Genomic DNA, 26,914 nt, shown 5'->3' with positions numbered 1-26,914 from the left:
GTCTTAATTAATGTCCAAAATGAAAAAGATTACAGGGGAAATCTACCGGGAAATAGTTATCTGTCTTACGACAGCACGTTAGACACGGTGTCCTACGTAAAGAATTGTCGAATGCATCATGGGAATGTGTGAAACATTTTTGTTTCACTTTTGATAAGCATCCCTCTCAGGAGCGTCTTCGTGACCTAAAACGTTCGATAGAAATGCGTTGTCATCTAGAAGATTCGTTTGAAACCTTGCTATGTATGATGAGGCGGTAATAATCAATTGTAACGAACTAACTGCGGTTTATAAAGGACGGGTAACAAAGAGTAAGAGTGCGATTGGTTCAACAATTAGGCTAGTCAGTTTTCACACAACTTTCTTTCTTGATTATATTGGCTTAGACCCTATAATCATATATTTGGCTCAAAACTTACAATTTTGTTTTCAGTAGGCCTAGATCACTTTTACAAGACTTCAGTTAAGGAGGTCATAGGAATGAACTAAGCTGTTTAATATGTCAAAAGTTCGTAATATTTTTTTAGTTATGGTACATGCATCGCCCATGACATTTATTCTTAAGTAACATGGACAAGGATATTGAGATCCCAAACGCAACTCTAACAAATAGACAACGTGGGAATGAGGCTACAGTTCGACCAGCTACATTGGACAGTAAGTCTTCAAAGTGATGCGATGAAGTCTTCAAAGTGATGAGATGCATATCGAGAAATCATCTCTGATTAACTGAAAAAGTGTCTTAATATCAACAAAGGCTGTGGTTATGGTCACAAAAATCTATTTAGGAAAAAAAAAAAACAGCTAAATTTGCTCAACCAGACCATGCATATACACAAGGTGTAGTCCACTTCATATTGTGCATCATCATGTAACCATCACTCAGCGCTGTCACCACCAAGGAGGACCCATTGCTAAAGCCTTCATCCTCTCTTAGGCCTGTCTGTTCACCAGCTGGCGGCTCAAGGTGACATTCCACAATTGACTGCTCATCTTTCCAAAGGTAAGGTTGAGTATTCTCTAACACAAAGACCACTTGTGTCTAATGTTGAATGCACTTGACCTGGTTCATACCCTTTCAGAGAGTGCCTTGCTGAATAGCACTGATAAGCGTGGATACACTCCTCTTATGTGGGCTGCGGCTTTTGGGGAAATTGACATGGTGAAATTCCTCTTGGAAAAGGTAAGTGAATCAGGTTGGCTCAGGATGAAAGTATTGATTTATTTTAATTCAGAAATCATATCTATGCGTTCAAGTGCTTTTCTTTTCTTTTATGTTAAGGGAGCAGATCCCAAAGTTCTTGCACGGGAGCGGGAAAGCGCCTTGACTTTAGCCAGCTCTAGAGGCTATGCTGACATTGTTACGCTTCTTCTGAAAAAGGGAGTTGATATAGACTCTTATGACTGGGTAAGACTTCTTCTCCTCCACATACTTTGCTCATACAATGACCGATGTTTTGAGGGGCAAGCATTCATTCATTTTTCTAACACAAATCTCCAACCTAATCCATTCAGAATGGAGGCACCCCTCTTTTGTATGCTGTGCGAGGTAACCATGCGAGGTGTGTGGATGCCCTTTTAGGTGAGTATACCTCCTTTACCTCCAGGTGATAGACATGTAGCTTCATCGTCGTTTGGGTCGGCCTGCATTTATTATTGTCATATTCCAGCTAGTGGTGCTGATCTCACCTTTGAAGCAGACTCTGGATATAACCCAATGGACCTGGCCGTCGCTTTGGGACACAAAGAAGGCAAGTATATGAACTATGAACTCAATAGTATATGAAGTATGTGTTCACTGGATATGTGTCTATCCATCATTCAAATGAGCCTTCATAGCTGGCATATGTAAACACCTGTTGAGTATGTTTTAGGCATAATGCTGTTTATTCCTCACAGCTCAAAAGGCCATCGAGGTTCATGTTCTGAAACTACTAAAACACGAGTCCCAAAGCCAGAAATGAAGACGGTATAATCTGCGAACTCTTAGGGAGTGGAGGGGCAGGTACAGAGCCAAATGACAATCAGAAGTGATGGAGGAACGCAAGCAGGGACCAGAAACCTAATCAAAGTACAAAACTTGTGTTTATTTTTTTTCTCCTATGGAACAGCAAGGTTTTCAAATGGCAATGAAGTTGAAAAAGACATGTATATTTCTTTTAAAATAATAAAGGCATGATTGGTGATTTTTTTAGCATAACTGTTTTAAGAGTCATTCTTTTTCATGCTTTAAATGTGGCAAAAAAAACCTTATGTCATATTCAGGGAGAAAAGCAGCAGTGTTGTTATTTGACCGTAGTATATTTCTTCCTTTAAAATAAAAAAAAATCATTGCATTCTTTCTCCCAGGATATCCAAAGAGTAAATAATTATTCTTCCAAAAAAGTCAGCACTGTTTTCAAAAACTATTTTCATCTTGTGCACTGGGGGGGCCTCCTGAATGGGAAAGCTGTGGGTGAGGAGTCAAAGAGGATAAACATACGGAGAGGGCCAGCCCAGCATGTTTGGGTTTCTAGCTAAGAACAGAAGCAGTACAAACAAAAATGCTAGGCCTACTGCCAATCCAATCAACTAGTGGCATTTTTGAAATTTGAATTAATATGTCAAATGTAAAAAGTGTTTAATTGTCAAGCTGTGCGATATCTGCAAGTGTTTCCCATGCCCTTGAATGTGGCATCCCATTCACAACCCGTTTTATATATTGATCTGATATTTGTTTAGATTAGTAGAATTAGATATGATCCACTTAACTATAGGCTAAGAATTCTGAGAAAACTTTTCAAAAACAAATGTACCCAAAAATAGCTGTTGCCAAGGCATAAGGATATTTGTAGCGAGTTGTCATCCTCTGGGTAAAAGTCTGTGATGAGTGCAAAGTCATTATCTTGTAAACAGCCTGGTGGGAGACAGAACACACACATACCATCGTGCAGTTTCGTGGGAGTATTAGTAAACTATGTCAGAATTATACTGTATGAAAAAACGCCTATAGCCATTGCTGTTAAAGATAGCAAACACTGATTTGTTTGCTCTGTGTAAATTACCTACCGTGAAATCTGCACGTTCTCCCTGAAAATCCGCCCTGAAACTGCAACCTCAACTCGGTCACCCGCACACTTTGAGGGAATTCCAGGAAGACCCACTGAGCATCGCCCTGTCACAACAGATGGAGCCGTTATTCCTGAATCTGCATCAGACGATCTACAATTGCATGAAAAGACTGCTAGTGAGAGGCACCCTAACGTTACCTGATCTGAATTCCAGCACGTCTCTTCATTGGAATCGAACATGTACTTCTTCCCAAACTGTTTGACATCTCTGTTCAAGACTGAACTGACTCTGTTAAAACACATTACAAGCTCACGTTGTAGTAGACTAATGCAATTCTCTGTCGACATGATTTAAGATCCATGACCCAGCGCCACGTAAACATCAAAGAGTAGTCAAGGCAAATAAACCCATTTCCGCACATACTTGTTATCATTTCTAAAGAGTGCTTGACACTTACGATCAGCTGCATTTCCGTACCTGCTCTGGGTGCTACTGCATATCAGCGATGCAGCCATCTTTGATTTCGGCATGTGGGAGAGCAACCACATCACTGTACCACAACACAAAGGCGTTCCTCTCAAAGTAAAGGAAGTGTTTTAGTTTGTTCGATCGCCCCCTACTGAATTGAGTTCGAATGGAACGTAGTTGGGCCTTAGCCTAATTGTCAGTAGTCTGTAAATATCATGATACAAATATTCATGGATATATAAGTCTATAGGTACGCTGATCTAAATTCAGTGTGTTCATATATAGTTTTCATCTGAATTCCTGTAAAACGTTAAGTAGACCTGTGCTCTGTTTTATGTATTTGCGACTAAACTGTTTTACTACGCGGATTGTTTATATTCTTGTAGTATATTCTTAAAAGCCCCTTTTCTAAAACGGGTCCAAATAACCTAAGAATGTCACCTTAGTCTAGGGTTAATGTTAGGGTTAGGGTTATAATAATATGATATAAATAACCTAAGAATGTCACCTTTAAAGTATTTGGACATGACATTTGCATCTCTAAAGAAATTGATTGATGAATTGCTGCATTATTAAGAAATCTCAAACATTTATATTTATTTTCATATTTAATGCTGTCTTTATTTAAAAATGATAATTACACTACTATTTTTAGATAATTAGGCACACTACTCAGATATTGAAATTATTTCAGTGAATTCAGTCATTCAGTTGTTTGGGATCAGCGCATAACCTAATTGACTTCACTTAACTGCAAAAATGTCCCTTGAAATGAAATCCAACAGGTAAAATAGACCTTTTTTAAAAGGTAATTAGGCATGTCGAAATTGCGGTGAAGTACTTGTGCAAAACCTATTCTTTCCTTTAGTACACTGCAATGTAATTAAAATAATTTGATTATATTTCCAAAGCTAATGAATGTTTAGCTGTTAAATACACATTCATTATTATCCACCAAATTTGCAAACTTTTGTTTTTATTTTTGTATAAATGTATTACCCTCTCAGAGACCTCAAGATGGCAGTAATGGTCTGTCCTTTATTCCATGCCGAGCACTTTTTCTCCCTCTCCCCTCTTTCTCTCTCGCTCTTATTTTAATAGATCAATAACAACAAACAACAAATTTACAATACCCTGATATTTCCCGAACAGACTTTGAAGGTTTCTGTTTGAATGTTGCTAGTAGATTAATTTGTGTTATTTATTTATTGTGCTTCTTCCAGTATGATTAGTGCAATCCTCTTAAGTACACAGCAACAGGCTTCATCTAAATTGAGATAAATATTGCAATGACCTTCAGTGCTAGAGCTTTTATACATTGTTACTTAATGAGAGCACAAGGGATTTGAAAGCATTTACTTTCCCTATAAATGTGTGGAATAGGTTGTAATGCACAATCCAGTACAGTGGTAATTTATCATTGAATGGACTAGTTAGATCTTTAAATCATTTCTTGTGACTGTTTAGACACGGTAAGGTATATCTCCCTCTCAAATTCCCTTCCCCCCTCTATTTTTGATAGACCACATTCTATTTGACAAAGGAAAGATTGTCCAGGGGGTATTTTTGGAGAGGGACGGGCGATGAAGCGCTCAAGGTGATGAAAGTGCTCAGCCCAGCCTGGTTATGGTGTGCAGCCCGCTGTGGATAATCAATAAGTCTGAATTACAAAACCTGATGGAGCTGGGCTTGTGTGAAAATTGCACAGGGTGCAGGTCTTGGGAGGACACCCCTCACCTTGTCTAAGATGCACTGACATGACTGTAAGCCACCGGAGTTTATGATGTCGTTTTTATCCTTAGAAGGAAAGTTTTCCCTCTGATGTTTGTCAGTTGGGTTTCTTCTTTAGCCAGGCATGGGTAAAAAGTAATGTGACTCAGTGAGAGAAAGTCGGTTCTGTTTGGCAGTACCCTGTTTGGTAGGGGTCAATAAGCCTCCTGTCTGTGGTAGAGTTTGATCCATTCAGAGGTTTATGTCTGTGGTAGAGTTTGATCCGTTCAGAGGTTTATGTCTGTGGTAGAGTTTGATCCATTTAGAGGTTTATGATCTGTAGGCACTTGAGCAGATTGTCCTGCTGCAGTGGAGCATTAATCGTTGTGCCGAGGCACCTCTCTCCACAAAAAAAAATTCAAGGTGTCTTCACTCAGAGCAGTCCTCACCTGCCACTGCTTTTGAATGAACTAACGTTTACACACAAATGCCAGGTGTCAGCTGAACACTGTGATGTTTTCTTGAATAGTTATTGTTTTTATGGGCGAAACCTGAAGCATACATATGTTTAGTGGAAGGCAAGACTGGGTAATAGCGTATTCTTAATATTTAATGTGCTTTAAGACACTCAACATTTTAATAAGCAGAAAATGACCAGACATGTCAGGCACATCTGCTCGTGCAGGAGCAATTAGGCGACGGAGTTTATGCTGTTCTTGGCATGCCACTTGTTCATGCTCTGCTGGAATGTTCTGCTCTAGTTTGAGTGAGGTTCTTAATTAAACCATTAAGAAGCAAAACATTTTCACAATATGCTCCACTGCGTCCATTACGTAGCACAATCTTTTGTAATTTGTTCACTTCCAACTGCAAGCAGTGGGTTTCAGTCAGGGTCCTCAGTTTCCTCACATACCCATAATTTGCATCATTTTAAGAGTAGTCACATTGACATCGCATGTCTCTGCTCTGCCTTACACAAGGGAGATTGATTTATGGTTCGGCAAGTTCCTCGTGTTAATGATTGCCTATTCTTGCTATGTCAACTCTGCATGCTGTGTAATGCTGATGGAATTAGTGACCAATTCAAAATGAAACTCTTTGCAAGACTATGATGACGAGATTGCTTTGTGATTAGGACTGAAATGGTCTTGACGTGTTCTGGTCTTCCAGAAAAAAATCCCTGACATTCAGGCAAGTGAAGCTCAACATGCCTCAACAGATTTCACATGGGTGCAAACCCCAGGTGCTCAATTACTGCTCCAACATCCCTGCCTTTAGGACTACAGGCCCGTTTAGCACCAGAGGAGGGAAAAAAAGAGATGAGTAAAACTGCGAGTTTGGAGGATTGGGGCCATGAGTCCCCTGTGCTTAGTGCTGTCTGTCCCCCTGGCTGTCAGAGCCTGAACAGGAGCGCTGCATCAGCAGGGTTTATAAAGTGTGGCCCCACTTCGACTTAACACTTCACTGGTCAACAGTCCCAGCTGCCTTGGGCGCAGGCACAGAACCTGCCACCGGACACAGACCTGAAGCCCCAGACAAGTCTGAGGGGATTGTGCTCTTTTTCTTGTTTTCAACAAGGATTCCAACACCTGTCCATCTCTGCAAGTAGGGCTTAATGCTAATAGAGAGAGGCACATCTTCACAGCTTCAACTCATTTTGATGACATGACCAGCTAAAAAAAATAACCCCTCTAGTATTTTGGTTGAAGGGTGGTGTTGGTGCTGGCTCTCAGATCCAGTAAATATGCCAAGGGAACTATGTCAGTTTGAGAATATTCTCAGAAAAACAACAGAAAAACACTTCAAATCATGTTTCACCACCCTTTAGATCTTTTTGTCTTGGTGTTCTCAGATTGAACACATGTTTTTACCTTATGTCGGCAGAATTCTGCTGATTTATTTTCAAAGCAAAGAATACCAGGTCTCAAGGCCCCCTCGTCTTCATAGGGCTGTGGTTTAAAGGCAGACTGCGTTTGAAAGCAGAGGCTGGACAAATCTGCACATTTTCTTCTCTGCTGCAATGTGAAAGTGGCCACAATGAGCCATACTGCAAGGCTGTGAAAGTGGCCACAATGAGCCATACTGGAAGGCTACGTTTCAGCTGTGGTATGAGCACTCAGCTTTGCAGAGGTGAGCCTCCCTTTTTGCCCATTGCCTGTCTATCGCACCAGTGACCAACCAGCCACGGTCTTCAGCCACTTGAGTCATGAAAGGTGACTCCATCTGAGCTCATGCCGTCCTTGAAAACTTAATCTGTGGCTTTGAAATGAGATGTGGTGTAATGAAACAGGAGGAGAGAGGGAATACTTAGTGGGAAATAAATGCTGGGGCAGCTGTGAAATTCCTTAATGCGTATGGATTTATGGACGGGTGTGCTTAATCCACAGAAATAACCACTGTGACAGGGCCTCCAGAGATTGCCTGAGGCGGTAAGTAAGAAGTTAAATAAATGAAGAAAATTGTGAGCATGGATTTGCGCTTGCTGGAAAAGAAAGCTGTTCTTGAGCTTTTGAGAAAATGTTTGATTCACGTGAGAATATTCGTTGGCAAATGAAGGGGAGTGGGGCTTCTGGGATTTATTGTCTTATTTTGGCTAATTTAAGCGTTGTCTCTTTGTAGGGCCACCTATCTCTAGGGTCCCCACAGAAGCACTGTTGGGGCTCCTGAACCAGGGCACCTAGCTTAACCCTGCAAATTGCATTTGCTGCCATAACTGAAAAATAGCACCTCCAATTAGGAGATCGCAGTCTCATTAGTGGGGATGACTGCAGACTGTGACAACAGCAAACACCTGTGTCACTTCACATCAGGCTGTTTCATGTGTGGAGATGGAGAGTAGTATGTGTGCATAACTGTCTGTGTGTGTGTGTGTGTGTGTGTGTGTGTGTGTGTGTGTGTGTGTGTGTGTGTGTGTGTGTGTGTGTGTGTGTGTGTTTGCTTGTGTTTATATGTGTATTCGTGTGTGTGTGTGTGCTTGTGTTTATGTGTATGTATGTGTGTGTATGTGTGTGTGTGTGCTTGTGTGTATAGGTGTATGTGTGTACACACTGGGACAGCGCTGCGATGGTCTGATACATTGTTATGCGAGAGGAGTCACGGCATGCATGAGGCTAAGATGCTGCACCATTGTCAGGCAGAATCTTTAATGTGTCCAGACAGCCTTGTAATTGGGTCTGCACGTTAGAGCAGCGCTGAACCCAGCAGCTGAGCGTCCCAGGTTTGGCCATGCATTGGATAATCCTGTGGAGAGCGAGGCATCATCGCCAGGTTCAATACAGTAGCCCCTCATTCAATTCACCGACTCAATATCATTCAATCCCTTTCAAACTGGTCACCACCATCTCCAACTCTGCCCCTTAAATGCTCCAATTGCCATTCCAATGAAATTCAAACACTTTCAATCTCAATTGGGTCCTGGTGAGTTGTGTCCACATAATGTGAGTCTCTCCGCAGCCATTGAAGATCAGAGCACAGAGAAAAGGATGGCACTCACTGCCATATGGTGCAGCCTATAAAATGCCTCTAGGCTGTCAAACAAAACATCATTTTGAATGCATGGATAAGCTGACAGTCCTGTGCCCCTGAAGGTGCTTACCATGGGCCTTCTGGTGAGTGTGCAATGTTCAATTAAAACACAGCTCCGTTTTGTGTCCGACTCATTGTTCTCTTAACATTTCTTTTCAAACTGCTTTATTTCTAATCAGTGGTTTATTGTTTTGTTTTTTTTTAGTTTCAGTTCACACCAAAAAAACAACATATAAATGATTAAGCATTAGGCAATAAAAACTGGTCAGAGTGAGTTTCATCCCTGACAGAGAGCCCTATAGGCGACCATGATTAAGACCATAATAAGTGCAAAAAAGAAAATGAACAATCCATAAGACAAAATGGTTGTTCAGCAAGCACCGCAGTTTCTTCTTATCACCTTGTAATGCACAGCAACTGGGCTCATCTTAGTGCAACTGGGCTCATCTTGGTGGACAGCAACTGGGCTCATCTTGGTGCAACCCCCTCACTGAACATAACATTTGACAGTAACATCTGGCAGTCTTGGGTGAAATGGCCGTAAGGAAGCAGTAATGAGTGGGCCCCAGTATGGCACAGCGAACCAGGTCATAAGCATTTAGGCTAAAGGGGAGGGGTCAGTGGTGTGGAAGGGGCAAGTGAGTGAAGAGCCGTGGGATGGAATGAATGACCGGGTTTAGGAGCCCCATGCTTTAATCAGAGCTGCACTGATGCATGAGGCTGTGTTCACTTGAGCTCTGACTGAGCCAGTCTGTGTAATTTCCTGATAGCACTGAAGAGGTTCTTTGGTGTCTTCCGGAAGGATTGCTCTCATACTTTGTAAACATCAGGCTCCTCTGCTCTCTCTCTCCCCTTAGCGTATGTGCCCACCACTTATTAAGTCCAGTTTCAGAGACATGCGAACACATGTTCAAACTGAATTTACATCGCACCGAGAAATTGGATTCCTTTGTTGACATTTTGTATTTGCTTGCCAGGCATGTATTCAAATGTTTGCTGAGAAACAAATTGGACTGTTGGTATATGTGGAGCTATTGTGTTTGAGCGTGCCCGAGGGAGTCTTATCCGAGAATCTTATCCGATTATCCGAGTTTCACAAAATATTCACAGTTTTCTTACACAGTTGCTTTTTTTAATTTCATCAGTATTTTGGGTACACAAATCAAAAAAGCTATTTCTGACTCAAAATCGTTCAAATGATTCTGAGTGAATATTAAAGCACACACTCACAGCACACAAGTAGCATAAAATCCTCCTCAGCCAGAATCCCTTGATAAAATAACAGGGTCTTAGCAATTGACTTAAGACAGTACACAGGCTCCATAGTTGCCATACCAGCTGGTCAATCAATCAATCAATCAATCAATCAATTTGTTTATTTGATCAAGAGGGACAGTGCACATTCATGAACATTAAGATGTAAATGCACCCAATTATAGCCAAAAGACTAGTTTCCATTGACATCTGGACCCCCTGCCAGAGTGAAAAAGGCTATACAACCTAAAAAAAAGGCATTAACGTATACATATCAAACATAACATTGACAATAAATCAAAAATAAAATAAAAGAATATAAGAAGCTACATGCTTCTAAATTCTCACAGCATCTAACAATATGAGAGTGGACATGGCAGAAATACAACATCATTGGTGATAATCTGTCATGAAAACCTATGAGCATATAGCACATGATATCTGCCAAGGCTTTTTATGCAAGGTTCAAGTAAATTGTTACTGCAATACATTTGGTCAAAAGAACACTGACGTTCAAGGTCTGCAGATTTGATTTGAAAATTTTGATTAGGTGGTAGAATTGGATTTCCATGTGTTATTTCTCTGTTCTTTTGGACATGATTGAGAATCAGACTGAGATGACAAAGAGATGACATCCACTGAGAAATGTTCTCATCCAACCAGATGCAGCTACAGTAAGAACTAAGCCATGAAGTGATTGGACCTGTCGGTGTTAAGTTGGTCAGTTTAACTCCAGGCTTTTGTTCCGAAATCAGTAGTACAAGCTATTTTAGCTTTGCGAAGATCACTATTCTCTCCTGCGACTATTAAGGCCTATTGGCAGCAGTTGTTACAGTGACATCCATACTTTATAGCCACTGCCCCTTCCCTGAGAATAAATGGCAGATCACATTTCTGTGCATAAAAGGTGGACATTTTAATTCTGCCCCGACCTCTTTGTGTAATGAAGGTTATGTCCTCTCTTTTTCTCGTGTTGATATGATTCTAGGACACACCACACTATAAATTACCATGTGAAATTATTCTGGTCCCACGTCACTTGCTCTCTTAGCTCATCTTACGCCATCCATTGTCTGCCCTGGCATTTATGTCTGAAAGCCAACAGAGCACTCTGTGCATAGACCTCTGCATATAGCCCTTTGCAACCTCTGCAGATTCCTGCACAGATAACAGTCACTCACACATAGGGACCTTGGCATCATGGGGGGAAAAAGGTGCTGATTTTCATGTGTGTGTTCGGTATAGAATGTAAGACTGCTGGTGTGTGTTCAGTATAGAATGTAAGACTGCTGCCCAGACAGACAATGAGACATGAGAATGGCTCAGACTGCTTTTTAATGTGATAGCTGGAGATTAGTGCAATCACTTTTAATTCCTGTTTGCTTTTAGTCCTGCTGTGAGCAACTGTAGCTTTCCCCAGCCTAGACGTCTCTGTCTCTGTCTCTCTCTCCAGCTGAAATCTGGGCCCCTTAAATGGAGCAGCGCTTTAAATTAACAATGGTTCATTTACATTTTTCCCCCTTGGTGAGTTTTCCGAGGGGTGCTACAGAAGTTGGTGCTAACGTCTCTCTTCATCTGAGCCCGGGTCATTACTCTATCAGCAGATTGAGCTTTTATTGGTGCCGCTATATCACCATTCACTTTCAGTGACTCGTTTGGATGAAGCATGCACATAAAGGTCTTCAATGGCAGTGAGGTTTAAATCACCCGGGGAGCTGGAGCAGAACACTGTGCTCCTTGGTCATCCCTATAGCAACCAAGGACAGGAAGGCCAGCCGTACAGGGCTGTGATGAGATGTGAGTGTTGCTAGCTTTGACAGCCTTTCAAACTTGCCTCTCAGTTTTAGTTAAAAAAATATTGAGGAATGAGAAAGATTGAAAGGAATTAGAAATACACACATCATCTTTGACGATCATTAAGGACTGTACTTCCAATGCCCCCCCCCCCCCCCCCCCCCCTGCTTGTCACAAAATTATCTATGCCATCTTTTCACAACATTATCTATTCTATCTTTCATCTGAAAGCTTTGCTATCCTTTGTTGTTCCCCATGTTTTCTCTGCTTGTGTGGCCAAGGGCAAATTAACACATGGGATCCAGAAGCAGGTGACTGTGGTCCCCTCGCTTGTATGAAAGGAGGAGTCGGGATTCATGCATTTATGTATTTTTCATGACAGAAATAAACAGGGTTGGCTGGATAATGGGAAGGTGCCGTCAGATGCTGGAGTTGCAGGCACTGTGCTCTAATTAATAGGTGAGGAACAGTAGTGTATTGGTCCGAAGCAACGGTGGTGGTGGCAGTGGTGTGTGTGTGTGTGTGTGTGTGTGTGTGTGTGTGTGTGTGTGTGTGTGTGTGTGTGTGTGTGTGTGTGTGTGTGTGTGTGTGTGTGTGTGTGTGTGTGTGTGTGTATGTGTGTGGGGGTGTGTGTTCTGAGACAAAATTGGTACAAACTGCAGAGATGCACAGCTTGGATGTTCCTCTCAGTTTATGAAAGCGAGTAAATGCCCTTTGGACTGCATGCTCCCCCCCCCCCCCCCCCTTCTCTAATCACCCTTCCTGTGTCTGAAAATGTTGCCGACGCACATGTTGTGCTGTGGTGTCTTAAAAACTAAAGCATCTCTATCTATCTTCAGCTGCAGCACAATGAGCTGTGGAAGGATGGATACGTAACCAATGAGGTGTGGCAAGCTGATGATTAAACAAAACTCCACACTGCCTTTTATTATAACAGGCTGTCAAATTGTGCATTGTATCAGAACCGTATAGATGTAGAGAACCGTATAGATGTAAGTGTCAGAAAAGAAAAGATCATCATGTGGGTTTTGATTGGTTGACATGACGATGCCGTTAGAAGAAACGCTATTCTGTTCTGTTCTGAGTATCCCTGACATTAACTACTCAATGGTGAATCCCATTTGTTTTGAATTTCATCATCATAGCCCCTGACTGCAGTGGTTATGTCAATATATAGAGCACTCACAAAACACATTGCACGGCTCATTGAAAGAGCAGCCGGCGCTGTGTTAAGGCAGGTTCTTAATGTTTGATGTGCACCCTATTGCAAAGGCATTAGCTGCAGCAAAGCAAAGCTCTTTAGGGGTAAACAAGCAAAGAGGCCGCTCCCCGCGGAGTTTGGAAGGTCACCTCTGTCAAGACTATTATTCTAAATGATCTTTCAGCTGTATTGTGGGAGTGGGGTAAAAAAAATATGAAGTAAGCTACATTTCAAGTGGACTCTCAAGCTCATGTCTTTTTTTTCCAGAGATCTTGTCCACCCACAGAGTACTGCCATACAGAGGCTGTTGATTAAAAGGAGCAGGTGTGCATTCAGTCGTGGAAGTGGCCAGGGAGACATCCCAGAACACAAAAGATGGCTGTCAGCTGCCACTCGGCTTGCTTTCTAAGTGCCGAAAGCATAGCCGCACGCAGGTTAACCAAACCATCAATAGGAATGGAATTAGCTGCGAAAAAGTCTTTTTTTTCTGCCCTGCCTTACAAAAACAGCTTGTCTTAGAACTGTAGTGGTTTGTGTTATCTATCTCATGGCATCAGTCTCCCAGAGCAGAAAAATGACTTGCTGTGTTTCTTTAAATGCCAGAGATGTGTTGATGTAAGCCCATGATGAGAAACACAGAGATATGATGAATGGAGCGAAGTAAGCATTCACAAAGCATCTGTGCTGTCCAGTGGGCTGTTTACCGAGTCTGAGTGCATGGCTTGCAGGGAGAGGGGCAGGAAGAGGAGGAAGAAAACAAGTAGGTACTGAGCGGGAGACATTTCACCGTGCACCATATGGCTAGGGCTGTGTCTCAGCAGATATCGTGACTTAGACAGACCGGAGATGGGGTAGACCTCCTTCTGTGAAGCGCACTCCAGTTGCGATAGTCAATTATGAAGTGAAAATGCATGTTATTCTGTGACTATTAACTTGTTTGTATTTTGTATTCCTGATTCCAGTCTCTTTCATTAAACTGAATGTTGATGTAGTGATACCATTGGTTTCTGTCCGATATGGTATAAAATATACCAGTCAATTTCTGGTATTTCTTTGTCTTTTCCGTCTATGGCTTTGTTCCCCCATATGCAAACACAAATTACAGGCCACTGTCATACAAACAATGCAGTTTATAATTATAATTCTTTTACATGCCTCTGTGATACAAACCACACAGTTTATAATATTATTTATTTATAATTTCACGGAAACCACAACATATTGCAGCCTCTGTTCACTTCCTGTTACCATCGCTTAACACGGGCTGTCAGTAAAATGGATTCCTCCACACATCAGCACATCCCCAGGGATGAGGGACTTATCATCATTTTTATTACAGTGCTACCGGATAGCACACTGCATTGGTCTTCTGAGCTTCTGACTGATATCGAATGTGGTGTGATAGTCACTTTGTTTAACCCTCGGGACCAGGGCCTGTGCTGTGGAGACCATAACAACAACACTCCCATACATGTCATATCCCACTTTCCAAAGATTTTAGGTAGTAATTTGAATGGTAGGCCATATAAGACACTGTATGATCAGTAAATTGTATCTAAGCTATCAATTACCGGTCAGCTAGCACTAGCTGTCTACCAAGTTCGCCCCTCAAAGTGTTGAGATGTTGAGTTCCTGTGTGGTGTGAATATCCTGCCTGGAGCTCCTGCTGACCAACAGTTCTGCTGGCCAGCACTGGCAGTCAGATGTAGGTTTTCTTTGCAACACTGTTGCCAGCCTCCAGGAGACATTTGTCACCCGCAATGGTGCTAAAGTATGTGACCATCCACCAGGGGAAATCAGGAACTTATTTCTCACAGATGGAACTTTAACTGCAGGTGAGAGAAAGACAGAAAAAAGTGGGAAATGTTTTGTTGCAGTGGAATTCATTATGGACTATAGACTTCATTTCAGCCTCCCAAAAGAGAAATGTAGAATTGTAGTGTTTGTAAGTAAATTAAGCTTCATGTGTGTTCATGAAATGGTCAGCTGTTATAGTTCTGTTTTTCATTTACAGCTGCTGGTGCCCCTGTATCCTCCTTGTAGAAAGCGCTCACTCAGGCTTATTCAACACATGCAGACCTCTCAGAAAATAACCCACACATACTCATGATGGGTTAGGACACATGTCAACACCAGGAACAACAATAGATACACATCAAAAAGATTTGACATGGATATCTCAGTGTCTGAATGAAATACTATAGCATGCCACAGGTTATCCAGGGTAAGGGGTAAGAGAGGGGGTGGGGGGGCACAAACCCAAGTCAGAGTAAGGGTAGGAATTGGATATTAACCAACCCAGGTTAGGGTAAGGGGGGTAGGGGGGGTGGGATATGAACCCTGGTCACCTGAGATACCCAAACATCTTGCAAAAACAGGCTTTTTTTTACATAATGCAGGTTAATTCACATGTCCCCAAGTAGTCTGTCATAGCCATAACCACTGGCTTGCTTTTTCGACAACTCCTTTAAAGGTCCTTTGAGTGACCATCCTCAAAAACCAAACTCTATCAAACACGTTGTGGTTGATTTAGCTACAAAGCTTCTAACACCTATCTCCACTAGGTCTTATGTGTGCTTCTAACACCTATCTTCACTGCTCTTATGTCTTGTGTGCTTGCCAATCTCGTTCCCTCCCTTCTGCTACCAGCTCTGCACACTTTAGCTTCTTGCTTTCAAAGGTTTCCTCAATGGCCTTTTCAAAGGGAATCATTAACTCAATTTAGTCAACAATGTGCTCATACTCAGAATACAAAACCATGTCTGGTCTCACAGCAGGTCACAACATTTCTGCTTTGTGCATGTTGAACCACTTCTTGTGGATTCCACTTATTCCCAGTTTTCACCTTTGGATCAAGCAAAAAGAAACTGCAGCAGGTCACAACAATACACTGAGGAACTTGAAGTTGCCTTCTGACATCAGCCAGTTATCTCCAATCCTGTGCTTTGCCCCATTTGCCAGAACTGTTTGTTTGATATTCTACTGTCCCTGTCATTAACCGCTAAAGAGTTTACCTCAACTCATTTATTCTCAAATAAACACGCCACACCTGATTATGTCCCCACGTGTAGCAACACTGGGTCAAGCTAGTTTTACAACCAGACAGAATCTATTTTAAAGAGCCAACACCCAGACACAACCTGCAGCTGCTGTCCTCACCCACCCACTGGCTGAGGTTCTGCGGAGTTGGTAAGACATCATTAGTGGCTCCAACCGAATCAGGATTTTAATGCGGTTGACCCACAATTTTCTCCATCTAATCTTCCTTTTCTGAACATTATGACGGTTCATTCATTTTCATTGCTTTTCCTTGAGAAGCCACTGCTGCACGATTCCTTTTCTTGCTTGCGAACAGAGCTGCTTACCATCCGCCTCCTCTTCATCTGCCTCCTCTCCGTCAGTGTAGCCTTACCCCATGCTTTCCAACTGTCACCTAACCCAAACCCTGCTCTTCCACTCTGTATCTGCCCAATGATGTAATGTGCCTTGTGCATGTTGAACCACCTTTTGTGGATTCCACTTATTCCCAATTTTCACCTTTGGATCAAGCGAAAAAAGAAACTGCTCTCAGAGACGAGATCCCAAGATCTTCATCTGTTGTTTGTTTGCTGCTGGCCAAGCACAACTGATAGAAGTGCTCCTTCATCGCCTGCTGGCCCGCTCAAGCTGAAAGCATCACTCACCACACTCCCACACTGAACTGTCTGCCAGGGGGTTACAGAGTGGCCTCTTTCACTCGCTCTCCAACCCCGCCTGTTTATCACTTAAGCTGCCCCTCTTGCCGATCATCTGGAAGCTCCGGCACTAACCGGCAGCTATGATCCTTTTTATGTGTCTTTTCACTTAGGGACACAAGTCAGTTGATTTGATCCCAACCTGATGTCAGATTAGTTTTGATAAACAATTGGTTGTGGTGTTGTGAAAAACCAGTGATTGGTGACATTCATTGGCAACATGTTGACGTATGCTGTATCTGATGGTGCCACTACAGTTGACTGACTTATACAGTGGTGGGTGACTGTCTTTTCTGTAGTCTAGCTTTTTCAGTTGGAGAGACCATTTATTATTGCTTTGTGCTGCGACAGCAAATGAGGTGTCTGTATACTAGTCTTCAGCCTTTGCCGTGGGAGTGACAGGCTGAATTAGTCTCTGTTCTTGGCATTGATAGCCCATGACAGCTCCAATCACTCTTTCCACTCGCTTCTGCTGATGGTTACTAAGGAGAATGACAGTGGAATGTTTGATTGGTCATTTGTGTAGTAATGAAATGTGCATAGAGGATATTTATCTCCATACATGAGGTTTTTCAGTCTTAGATCGCTATTTTTCCATGCTTTTAATTTATTTGGGCTCTTCGACATTTCCCAAAGGGATTTGTGATGGCAGCGACTCCATGCTATTGTAAAATGCACTTCAATGAACTCCTCTCTGAAATGGTTTTGTATATATAGTCAAGCAAAAATGGTGGCTGGTGAATAACTTGTGTTTAAGTGCCTTCTAAGTAGTCTGGCCACTTAGCATTCGCTCCATCTGTCTTTATCTCCTTTCTTGAAATCGAAAAAAAATATTGCACTGAAATCTCATTCAGACAGCCAGTGTATAACCATATATTTTCCTCTCCAGCCTGCAGTTGGGCGGCAGTAGTAAATGAAAACGGGCTCTCTGTGCCAGAGTGCTCCTGGCCAGTGAAGTTAAGCATCACCCCTACATGTAATATCACCTTACCCAAGGACACTCTTTGATCCTTACAATGTCTTACCCTGGGGGTACGGTGGGGGAATTGAATTTTTAGCACTGACTACAGGCCTGGCCTGTCAATTAATGTGTTCCAGTCGGACATACACGGGCCTGGATTGGATTGCGGCCAGGTAAGTGGGGTCCTCTCCTCCCTCTCCATATAGTCTGTTTGTGTCAGTGTCGTTTGAACTAAAGCTGCAGCTGTCGTCCACACTAAAGGTGTTACTCGAGGGTGTCGCCCTGCGCCCTCTTCTCTTGGACAGGCACAATGCGTGTGACACATTCTGTGATGCTGCAGAACTCTGAAGATCTCATCTGGTCTCATATGGTCATGTGGGCAGAGAGCCACATGGTACCCATCATGTGATCATAGGCCAAGCCCAGCGGAGTGAACACCGGCCAAAACCCCCTTCTCTGCTCTCTACCTTTTTATTTGTGTATCTAGCAGAAGACTCATATTGGGACTTTAGTGGGAAAAACTCAAAATGACAGCTGGAATGCATTGTGAGAGGCTATTTTAAGCGCCTGGCCGTTTTTCTTTGATGACAGAACTCGTGCCGGGATGAAAGACAAATGGAACAGGTAGAGTCGTCAGTTTAGAGGGAAATAGTTTATGCCTGTTTCTAATCCTGGAAAGTCTGCTTCGGCTCCATATCTGGCTTTAACATCAAATGTCTATTACTGTTTTCCAGGAGATATTCAGAGAATAGCATTTTTTTAAATCTAGCTTTATGAATAATATTTAATAAAAAAAATTTACTGCTACTTTGCACTTCTGGTTAGATGCTAAACTGCATTTCGTTGTCTCAGTACTTGTACTCTGTGCAATGACAATAAAGTTGAATCTAATCTAATCTAATCTAACAACAAATGTGTTTTCTGAAAAAAATCTGTTGAGAGTGCAAACATTGGAAAATGATTATGAATTGCTTACAATTTTTTACAAGCAAATGCTATTACGTGACTGTGTACACCAAATATGTTTGTCACTGTGATACTGTCCACTACAAGTTTGAAAGGAAATGGCATCAATGTCAGTAGCAACTAGTTGGTATTTAAGGTCTCATATGACATACAGTATATAAGATACACCGTAGGTCTCATGTGACATATGTAGGATACACCGTCGACTTTCTGTGCTTTTGTAGATTCTTTGCATGCAACTAAACGTGTACTTTGGGAATATAAGCTCAGTCCATGGTTTTATATGGTGGTGTCTAAACGTGTACTTTGGGAATATATGCTCAGTCCATGGTTTTATATGGTGGTGTCTTCTCCTTCTGCTCCTGCTGCCATTCAGTGCCCGGCTTTCTGCACCTCAGGACAACACAGCAGAAGTGGCCCCTTTGGCCAGTGGCTCTGCAGCATCCTCTGAGCTCTGGAGGAGCTGGTTTATCATTTATCCCTGATGAGAGAAGCGTCCTCTGTCTGTTCTCTCTTCCCCTCTCCTCTCTTCTCTTCTCTTCTCTTCCTCTTCATCAATTATGGATTGTCTGTGGCCCACCTGGGAGGGATAGTTTCCCTCTCATTGAGAGGCGATGCTGACTCTCATCTTTTCCTGCCGCTGCACGGCCTCTGTGGTGGTCCCACCAAGCCTGTTGTCGACACCAACAAAACCGGCGTCATTAGCTGTGATTTGCCCCCCCCCCCCAACCTCCTCCACTCAATATGGCAACAGCACCCCCTCTCCCCTCTCATTTTTCAACCCTGGAGTAATTGAACCCCCCAGCCCAGCACACACACACACACACACACACACAGATACACACACACATACACATACACAGACACATTCATTGTGGTGGCAAGTGACCAAGTGAGGATTGTTGATTGCCTTTAAGTGCTTGTGTCAGTTGTTTCTGGGTCATTGGGCAGTTCTAGCTGGCCCCCCCCTGCCCCGAGCATTGGTGTTGTGTTGTGGTTTCTTGAGTTGAGGCAGTGGCATCTAGGAGAGGGGTGAGCAAAGAGGGGAGGGAGAGGGCTGCCCCCCCCCCCCCCCGACAGATCAGCATAGGCAGTGGATAAATAGATTACTCAGGAATGCATAGATCACCATCAATCAGACAGGGGGCTGAGAGAGGTCTGTGATGCTAGCGCCTGTCCTAGATCAGCATCAATCAGACAGGGGGCTCAGAGAGGTCTGTGATGCTAGCGCCTGTCCTAGATTCGTGTTTGCACAATCCTGACAACATTTTACAAATAGCAGGGCAGGTATAGCGCCTGGTGCTGATGACAGGTGTCTGAGGATATGGCATCCCTCTTTTGTTCTGTGGTTGTGGTTATGACAAAATCACTGTAATGACTAGCCACTCGTGTTTCCCACCTGACAGTGTACAGTAAATCTCCCTGAAACGGCACTGTATGAACTCTCCTTCTATCCCTGGTGAAGGAAGGCCAGTTTTAAGACTCATCTCCAATCTGGGTCTCATTACTTCGAGGGTTAACACTTTAAAGGACACACAACCTTCCACATCATTTCTGTTTTTCGAGTAACAACAACAACAAAAGTGTAAGAACAGAAGTCTATTATGGATTTATTCTAAAGTTGAAAAAATATGTCCTCCTTTGGTGTAGATTTTGTCCGCTCCCTGTTTTTCGCTGCCTATGATGATCTACCCACGTCTGCTATTCTCTGTCTCTCTGCTATTCTCCCAATAGATGAGTAACCGAGGCTTTGGTCTGGAAATGAAACATAGTTAGACTGAAGGTCAGACATTTCATGGTCTTTAAAGGTCAAGGTAAAGAACCACAAAATTGCCTCTTGAATAATTTAAACATTTGCCAACTAAAAAAAAGACAACGGAAGTTAATTTGCACCTTGCTTTGGCCACCTTGCTTTGGCCACCTTGCTTGTTACTGCCATGAAACAAGCACACTTTGAAGAGCACAGCCTGTGGTGTGTCCTTGGGAGACTTCTACTTGCACATTCACCGTGTTGGTAGACCATGTTGATGTCTACTGCATCCTTGCTTTGCATATTATATTAAACGGATCAAGTGCTTCTGGTAAAGCTTCTTTGTGGCAATGCAAGATAAAATTAAGCTAAATTAATTTTAAAACTTAAATCCGTACCCACCCTACTGGTCTTATCCATTGCATTTTAGGACGGGTGGCTGTCTTAACAGCTCACTCCCCTGGGAAGAATCCTGCTTGATGACATTGTAGTCAGTGTTGTCTGATATAAGTGCCCCTGGTGGGCGATATTAAATTATTAAATGCGTATTAATTTTAACAGCCTGATGAATGCAGAGTGAACTCTCGAGTACAGAGTAACACTGGGGTTACACTTCTCTCTCTTTGCCTCTCTGTCCCTCTCTCCCTGCATTCCTCTCTATATCTATCTATCTATCTATCTATCTATCTATCTATCTATCTATCTATCTGTCTGTCTGTCTGTCTGTCTGTCTGTCTGTTCGTCTGTGTGTATGCCTGTCACATACAGTGCATACACAGACATCTCATGTCTCAAATGTCTTATGCAGTCATGCATGCTATCATGCCTCAAAGGTCTTATGCAGTTAAGTGCTTCATTGTTCAACATATCAACACATTACACTGGGGGATGAGGTTTTCTACAACATATTACACTAGGGGATGAGGTTTTCTACAACATATTACACTGGGGGATGAGGTTTTCTACATATCAACATATTACACTAGGGGATGAGGTTTTCTTTCTCTGAAAAAAGCACCATGGGGATTTATTTGGAAGATTGGATAATCAAAAATACATATTTGAAGATACTCATTGATGTTTGTTAAATGTTAATTTCACTTCATCATAAATAACTATGTGTGCAAATGGGAAAATTCCTCCATACAACAGTATTGACTGACTTTACACCAGTCAAGCACATCGGTAAAGTGATAGATGACATGTGAGCCACTTGGCATGTTAATTCCCCCATGAACAGTATCTCTCCTGAGGAATCTAACGTGAAACAACTGCTAGGATGGTCATATATAACATTATAACATCCCCATGTTATTCTGGGTAAAGGGATGAAGGTTTTTGCTGTATTTCCTCTGCTTCTTGTTGTTATTGTTGGCTAGCTATGTCTGCCTTATGCCTGAACTAATTGAATAACACAAAACTTGCTGAACTATAGATATTTCTAACCATTCCATGTTCGTTTTCTTAATTAACACATTTGCTATACCAAATGCTATTCATCATTCCTTTGCCTCGTAAAGTCGACGTTATTGGTAAATTTGGAAATTGTACTTCCATTTTAAATTGTGCCGCTTAATCGAATGCCAAAAGCGGATAAGTCATAGGACGTCAGCCCGGTATCCATCCCCCACCCTTTCGCGTTGGTGCCCCACTCTCTCAGGACACCCGCAGGCGCGCTGCATCCACGCGCTACACCGGTCCTGGTTGATTAGAATACGGGGGCAGAGAGGGAGAGAGTGGAAGCGCGCTGCTTGTGCGCTCTTTTGTTCAGTCAGTCCAGCCTATCTAAAGAGGTGCGTATCCCTGTCCGCACTTCTCTGCTGCACCTCAGCTCCCCCACACGATGCTCACGCTGCTCTATGGTGATACGATGAGCCCTCTCCAAATGCCTCTGATTCTCTAGAGGATACTGCATCTTTTATTCAAGCTTTGGATTTTTTTGTGTTCGTGTGTGTGTGTGTTTTAATGTATTGTTCTGGTATCGGGGGCAAGCGCTCATTACTGCACTGCACTGAAAGTGACAGGGCTTCTCGGCAGACTCTACATTACGGACGACTTACTGCTACAAGCGTGGGTTACACTCTTCAAAAGGTGAGGAATCAGACATGAGCGCATTTTTGTGTTGAACTGTTCATGTTGTTACATTTTCATATCTCGGTGCCGACCTGTACGGACCTGTACAGAAATCTCGTGCCTTGCTTTTCTGTGAAAGTAGCCTACGTTTTTGAACAGTCGTTTGTTGCCTTTGTCGCCCCACGGCGATGATCAAATTCTTAACGGCAACGAATGTTACTTAAGGCAAAGCTTCCCTGCAGGCTAGATGTATTTTCGACGGACGACATTGAAGTGTTGACTGCGATTACGTTACCCTTTGTCGGAAGTTAATGATGAATGTAGCGCTATGATCAGGTAATTGGACTCTCATCAAGTATAAGCACCGCTGATGGATCATGTTCAGATATTTTTACCCCCTAACTTATGAATGTACATAACTCTTTTAAGCACACGTCTTTCCTGTGAACCAGCTATAAACGAGGACAATATGATTCTATATAAAGTGGTTATCGAATTGCCTTTTAAAATATTCTGTCTTCTTCTTTTAATAGGCCTATTATATGTACCCCTTTTTAGTGACTGTTGTAGATACATAAATTATGCCTTCGACTTGCCATTTTCTTCAGGCCAGATATGAATAGACTTCAAGGGTAATCTTTCCATGAGATATGCCCTTTTCATCTACTTCTGGGCATGGGCAGACTGTGCTTTTTAACCATATTCCATCACTACATTATTTTGCCGTTTGGCAGGATTAGCCTAAACTTTACCTGCTTTGCCATAATTTACAGAGAAGAAAATATGTTGAGAATGGGGACTGAACCGAATGATATATAAATATATCTATGCAATCTTGATGTCTATCCCTGTGACTGTAATCCTGACTGATGGCCATGGGTGTGCAGAGAGCAGGGGAGCAGAGACTGAGATCGCATCTTTGGTGCCACCCTGTCAGACTTGCCAGTGCCATTTGTCTCGGTTCAAAACCCAACCCACAAAGTTATAAAATGCACATCCATCCTAGCAGTGTTTGGATCAGTCGACATCAGAGGGAGAATGTGCCAGCCCATAGTCCCAGATGTGTATGTTATGTGTTATTTGTCTGGGAGTATCAGAAATAGGTATTGACACGAGGAAACAAGTCATTTTGCCCCCTGGGAAATTTCAAACGGCGCTTTGCCAGAAATCAGTTATTCCTTTTCTCCCCCTGTTGCCTGTAGGTGCTTGCATTTGTCTATGTATGTGTGTGTATGTGAGAAAGAGGGGGAGAGTATGTGTGTGTATATAAGTACGTGTGTGGTTGTGTGTTTGTATGTGTGTTTGTGCAGCAGGAGAGGAGAAAGAAAAAGACAAGCTGCTTCTCCCACAGATGGCTGTTTCTGCACACCTGTATGTGTCTCTGTTCCTTTGCCAATACACAGCAAGGCATGGTGTGTGTGTGTGTGTGTGGGGGGAGGGGGGGGGGGGGGGTTGGGAAAGAGGAATTTACTTATGCATGAATATGAATAATGGGAAATATCAGGTACCGATCTGAACACCATGAATCCATTTCTATCTCTGCAGTTAAGCGAGCGCTCAGAGTTTCTGTGAAAGCACTTAGAGTATGCAGGGACTGATATGTGTCGGCACGGGTAATAGCTTTATCCCTGGGACTATATAGACCTCTGGCTGTGTTTGTCCCATTCTCCAGGTATAATGATCCACCACTCCTGCCAGTCCAGACAGTAGTGTATCTCACTACCCATCTGCAGTCATGTTCTTGGGCTCCTTTATGTTATACTGACTATAGGCACCGTATACATCACAATCTGGATGGGCCCTTTATGTTATACTGACTATAGGCACCATATGCATCACAACCTGGATGGGCCCTTTATGTCTCTCTAGGGTTATAGTCAACTGTCAACTGATCCATGTTTCGTTCACTTCAAGAAGCTCAAGCTCTCAGGTGAGCATGGCCAAACACTCAAAGACAGTACGCTACTGAGCCTCTGAGTTCAAACCGCAATAGGATGCTGTCATCAGCAGTCCTGAAATGGGATGCCGCTTAAGCATTATCTGTTGTTTTATTGTCTCAAGACTTCCATTATTGCCCTCATATTTCAATAATGTGTGCTCATGTTAGGCGGCACACAGCTTAGCGGCAGCTCTTGTGGTGATGGACATTTTCAATGTGAATTCAATTTGATACTTCAGCAACATCCGATAGAGACACGGCCGTTTCTTTGAGGAGTTTATAGCCTTGTAGACATGGACGTGCATCTGTGTTCTCCTAATGAAATCCTGTCTGGAGAAAGCGCATTTGCAAGCAAAATATCTTCGGAGGTATTCAACTGATGTTGTTGTTGTTGTCACATAGCCTACATCAGTTATTGTCTCCTCATCAAGCCTTACATCTGAGGCGTGTTTGTGATGCCAAGCATGTTTTTGGAGGCGCGGAGAGACATGGTAGGAGGGAAGGTGACAGACCCCATCCAATTATGCCTCAGACCGTGTCTCGGCAAGCAGCGTTCCTGCATCTGTAATTCCCTGCGAATTTGCTCATCCTCGCCTTTGGGTCCTGGGCATAGAGCAAGCCAGGCAGCCAGCCAGCACCACCCCCCACCCCCCCATCCCTCCCCCACCTACCCCTCAGCCCGCACACACCCCTCAGCTTCTCCTCGCTCCCTCCCTCCCTCCGCTTCTCATGCTCCCACCCCTGCCATTTCGTCATGGTGATGAATGTGTCTTGTGGATGGTGTGGAGGGGAGGGTGGGTTATTGGTTGGGGGTGGTGGAGGCGGTGGTGGTGTGTTAGCTGACAGCTCTGGGAGAAACTCTAATCCTCTGCCCAGCCTGTGAGCGCTGCACCTCTGAGCCTGAGACTGGACCTCAGAGCCACTTAGCCACGCTAAAGAGGCCCAGATGTGCTCACAGCCAACCACAGCCTAAAAGTCAGGGAGCCACCAGGAGGTTGCCCGTCCTCGGAGAGCTCCTGCATATTCATCAAAAAGGAGAGCCTGAATACATTATTCAAAACAGGCATTTTTCCTATTAAACACCATAAATAAATGATGATATCTGCGGCGCAACTGGTACATTTTAAATAGGGGTCATTGAAAAGAAGTCATCGTAGAGTTTGGATACAAGATATTTATGAGGCAATTCAAGTCCTCCATTATCCTCTCATCGCAGATGATTTATCAATATCTGAAACGCAACAGTTTATACAGTGAAAACCATTTGGTATTATTCATTTCTGTGGGATATTTTCCATGTAAAAATGACGAAGTACTGTCGCATCAGTAAGCTTTGTGGTAAGTTAAATGCCTAGCCATTGATACAGCCTCTCCATTGGATTCAGGCTTCTCTGATTTCAGCACTGGACAGCTCCTGGGGCTCAGTGTGTCGCTCCCACCGGCTTAGTAGAGCAAGCAGCTCCTAAACAGAGAAATAGGGTCAGGGCCCAGGGGAGAGGATGATGATTTAGAAAAAACAGCATAGCTTTTAAAAATAGCCTTCTGGGGGCTTTGATGATAAAAGAATCACATTAAAGTGCAAATGATGAATTGATTAGAGAGGGAGAACTGTGATTCTTTTCACCAAGGCTAAATGTCGTTCTTAAATCGGTGAGGAATGTCTGTAACGGTTCTTTGAACAGTAGCCCACTTCATGGTTTAATATGGTTTCCTTGGTTTCCTTGTTTCCTTCTTTGAGTGCAAAGGTCACACGCACTGTTGCTGGGAAACTTCAGAGATGCTCAGGGCTTTTAAAGTAGAAACCCCAGAGGAAAGAAATCTTAATGCATTACTGCCAACGACACCTGCACCGCTCTTTGTCTGACTCCACTTCCGAGAGGGGGCCAGCTTTATGAAAGCGCTGCTCTGGATGATGCAGTATCTATTAGAGCCTCTACAGTAATCATGTAACTGCTGTGCCAGTGTCTTTGGAGATTGAAAAATATCACACTGGTTTATAAAAGAGCAGGGGAGTGGTGTAATGTAATTATTCACTTCTAATCCCATGGATCCCGGGTGGGCCGCCATCCCAATTTTTTTTTTTTATCCGCAGCCTTTATGAATATAATATCAAACGCACGCAATCTGCTTTGTATGGGGATACTCTAAGAGATATTATCTAGAACTAACAAAGAAGTTCTTCATTTGATATTTCCCCGACACTGTCTAATGAGTTTGTCAGTGATGTTGAATGTCAATGCTGTAGTCTTATCAGTTGAGGAGTTATCTACTACCCCCCCAAAAGGCACCTTGTCGATGGGAAGTCGAGTGCCTGACCTGTAAGGGTTACTTTCATTCATTTGGTCGACTTTCTGCTTCTCTATGATGACCTGACTAATGTCTATGACATGTGGCTGCTGCCCTTGCCACTGAAGTCCTGCAGAGTTGCGGCGCATTAGGTGAATGAGTTGTGACAGCCAAGGAGCGAAGGTTGATGCCGTCTTCTTCT

The 26,914-nt window shown here is 43.0% G+C and overlaps 2 protein-coding genes across 3 annotated transcripts; one reads left to right on the top strand and one right to left on the bottom strand.

Annotated features, from left to right (window-relative positions):
* The first annotated feature begins 50 nt into the window (after positions 1-50).
* On the top strand, positions 51-2,197 carry rfxank (regulatory factor X-associated ankyrin-containing protein). The gene is made up of 7 exons (XM_012815595.3): positions 51-657; positions 938-1,003; positions 1,083-1,183; positions 1,283-1,408; positions 1,516-1,582; positions 1,671-1,751; positions 1,900-2,197. The coding sequence occupies exons 1-7, from the start codon at positions 570-572 to the stop codon at positions 1,962-1,964; spliced, it is 594 nt and encodes a 197-aa protein (XP_012671049.1). The 5' UTR covers positions 51-569; the 3' UTR covers positions 1,965-2,197.
* LOC105889686 (nuclear receptor 2C2-associated protein) lies at positions 2,067-3,645 on the bottom strand. Of its 2 annotated transcripts, none has more exons than XM_031574768.2 (5): positions 3,529-3,645; positions 3,249-3,339; positions 3,049-3,154; positions 2,829-2,899; positions 2,067-2,451 (listed from the first exon to the last, which is right to left on the bottom strand). In XM_031574768.2, exons 1-5 carry the CDS (start codon positions 3,597-3,599, stop codon positions 2,329-2,331), a joined length of 462 nt encoding a protein of 153 aa, XP_031430628.1. In that variant the 5' UTR covers positions 3,600-3,645; the 3' UTR covers positions 2,067-2,328. The 2 variants fall into 2 exon arrangements, with proteins under 2 accessions (XP_031430628.1, XP_012671047.1); XM_012815593.3 differs by having other exon boundaries at positions 2,829-2,896.
* Between the last annotated feature and the right edge of the window lie 23,269 nt (positions 3,646-26,914).

This window comes from Clupea harengus, chromosome 10 (assembly GCF_900700415.2).
Source record: "Clupea harengus chromosome 10, Ch_v2.0.2, whole genome shotgun sequence".
NCBI lineage: Eukaryota > Metazoa > Chordata > Actinopteri > Clupeiformes > Clupeidae > Clupea > Clupea harengus.
This window is presented reverse-complemented; position numbering and strand designations above follow the sequence as displayed.

Coding starts and splice junctions, on each gene's coding strand:
- rfxank (XM_012815595.3), top strand. CDS start 570: ATGGACAAGGATATTGAGATCCCAAACGCAACTCTAACAAATAGACAA. Junction 1,583..1,670: donor GTGTGTGGATGCCCTTTTAG/GTGAGTATACCT, acceptor GTCATATTCCAG/CTAGTGGTGCTGATCTCACC. Junction 1,752..1,899: donor CGCTTTGGGACACAAAGAAG/GCAAGTATATGA, acceptor TATTCCTCACAG/CTCAAAAGGCCATCGAGGTT.
- LOC105889686 (XM_031574768.2), bottom strand. CDS start 3,599: ATGTGGTTGCTCTCCCACATGCCGAAATCAAAGATGGCTGCATCGCTG. Junction 3,340..3,528: donor TGCAGTAGCACCCAGAGCAG/GTACGGAAATGC, acceptor GTGTTTTAACAG/AGTCAGTTCAGTCTTGAACA. Junction 2,452..2,828: donor AGGATGACAACTCGCTACAA/ATATCCTTATGC, acceptor CTCCTCACCCAC/AGCTTTCCCATTCAGGAGGC.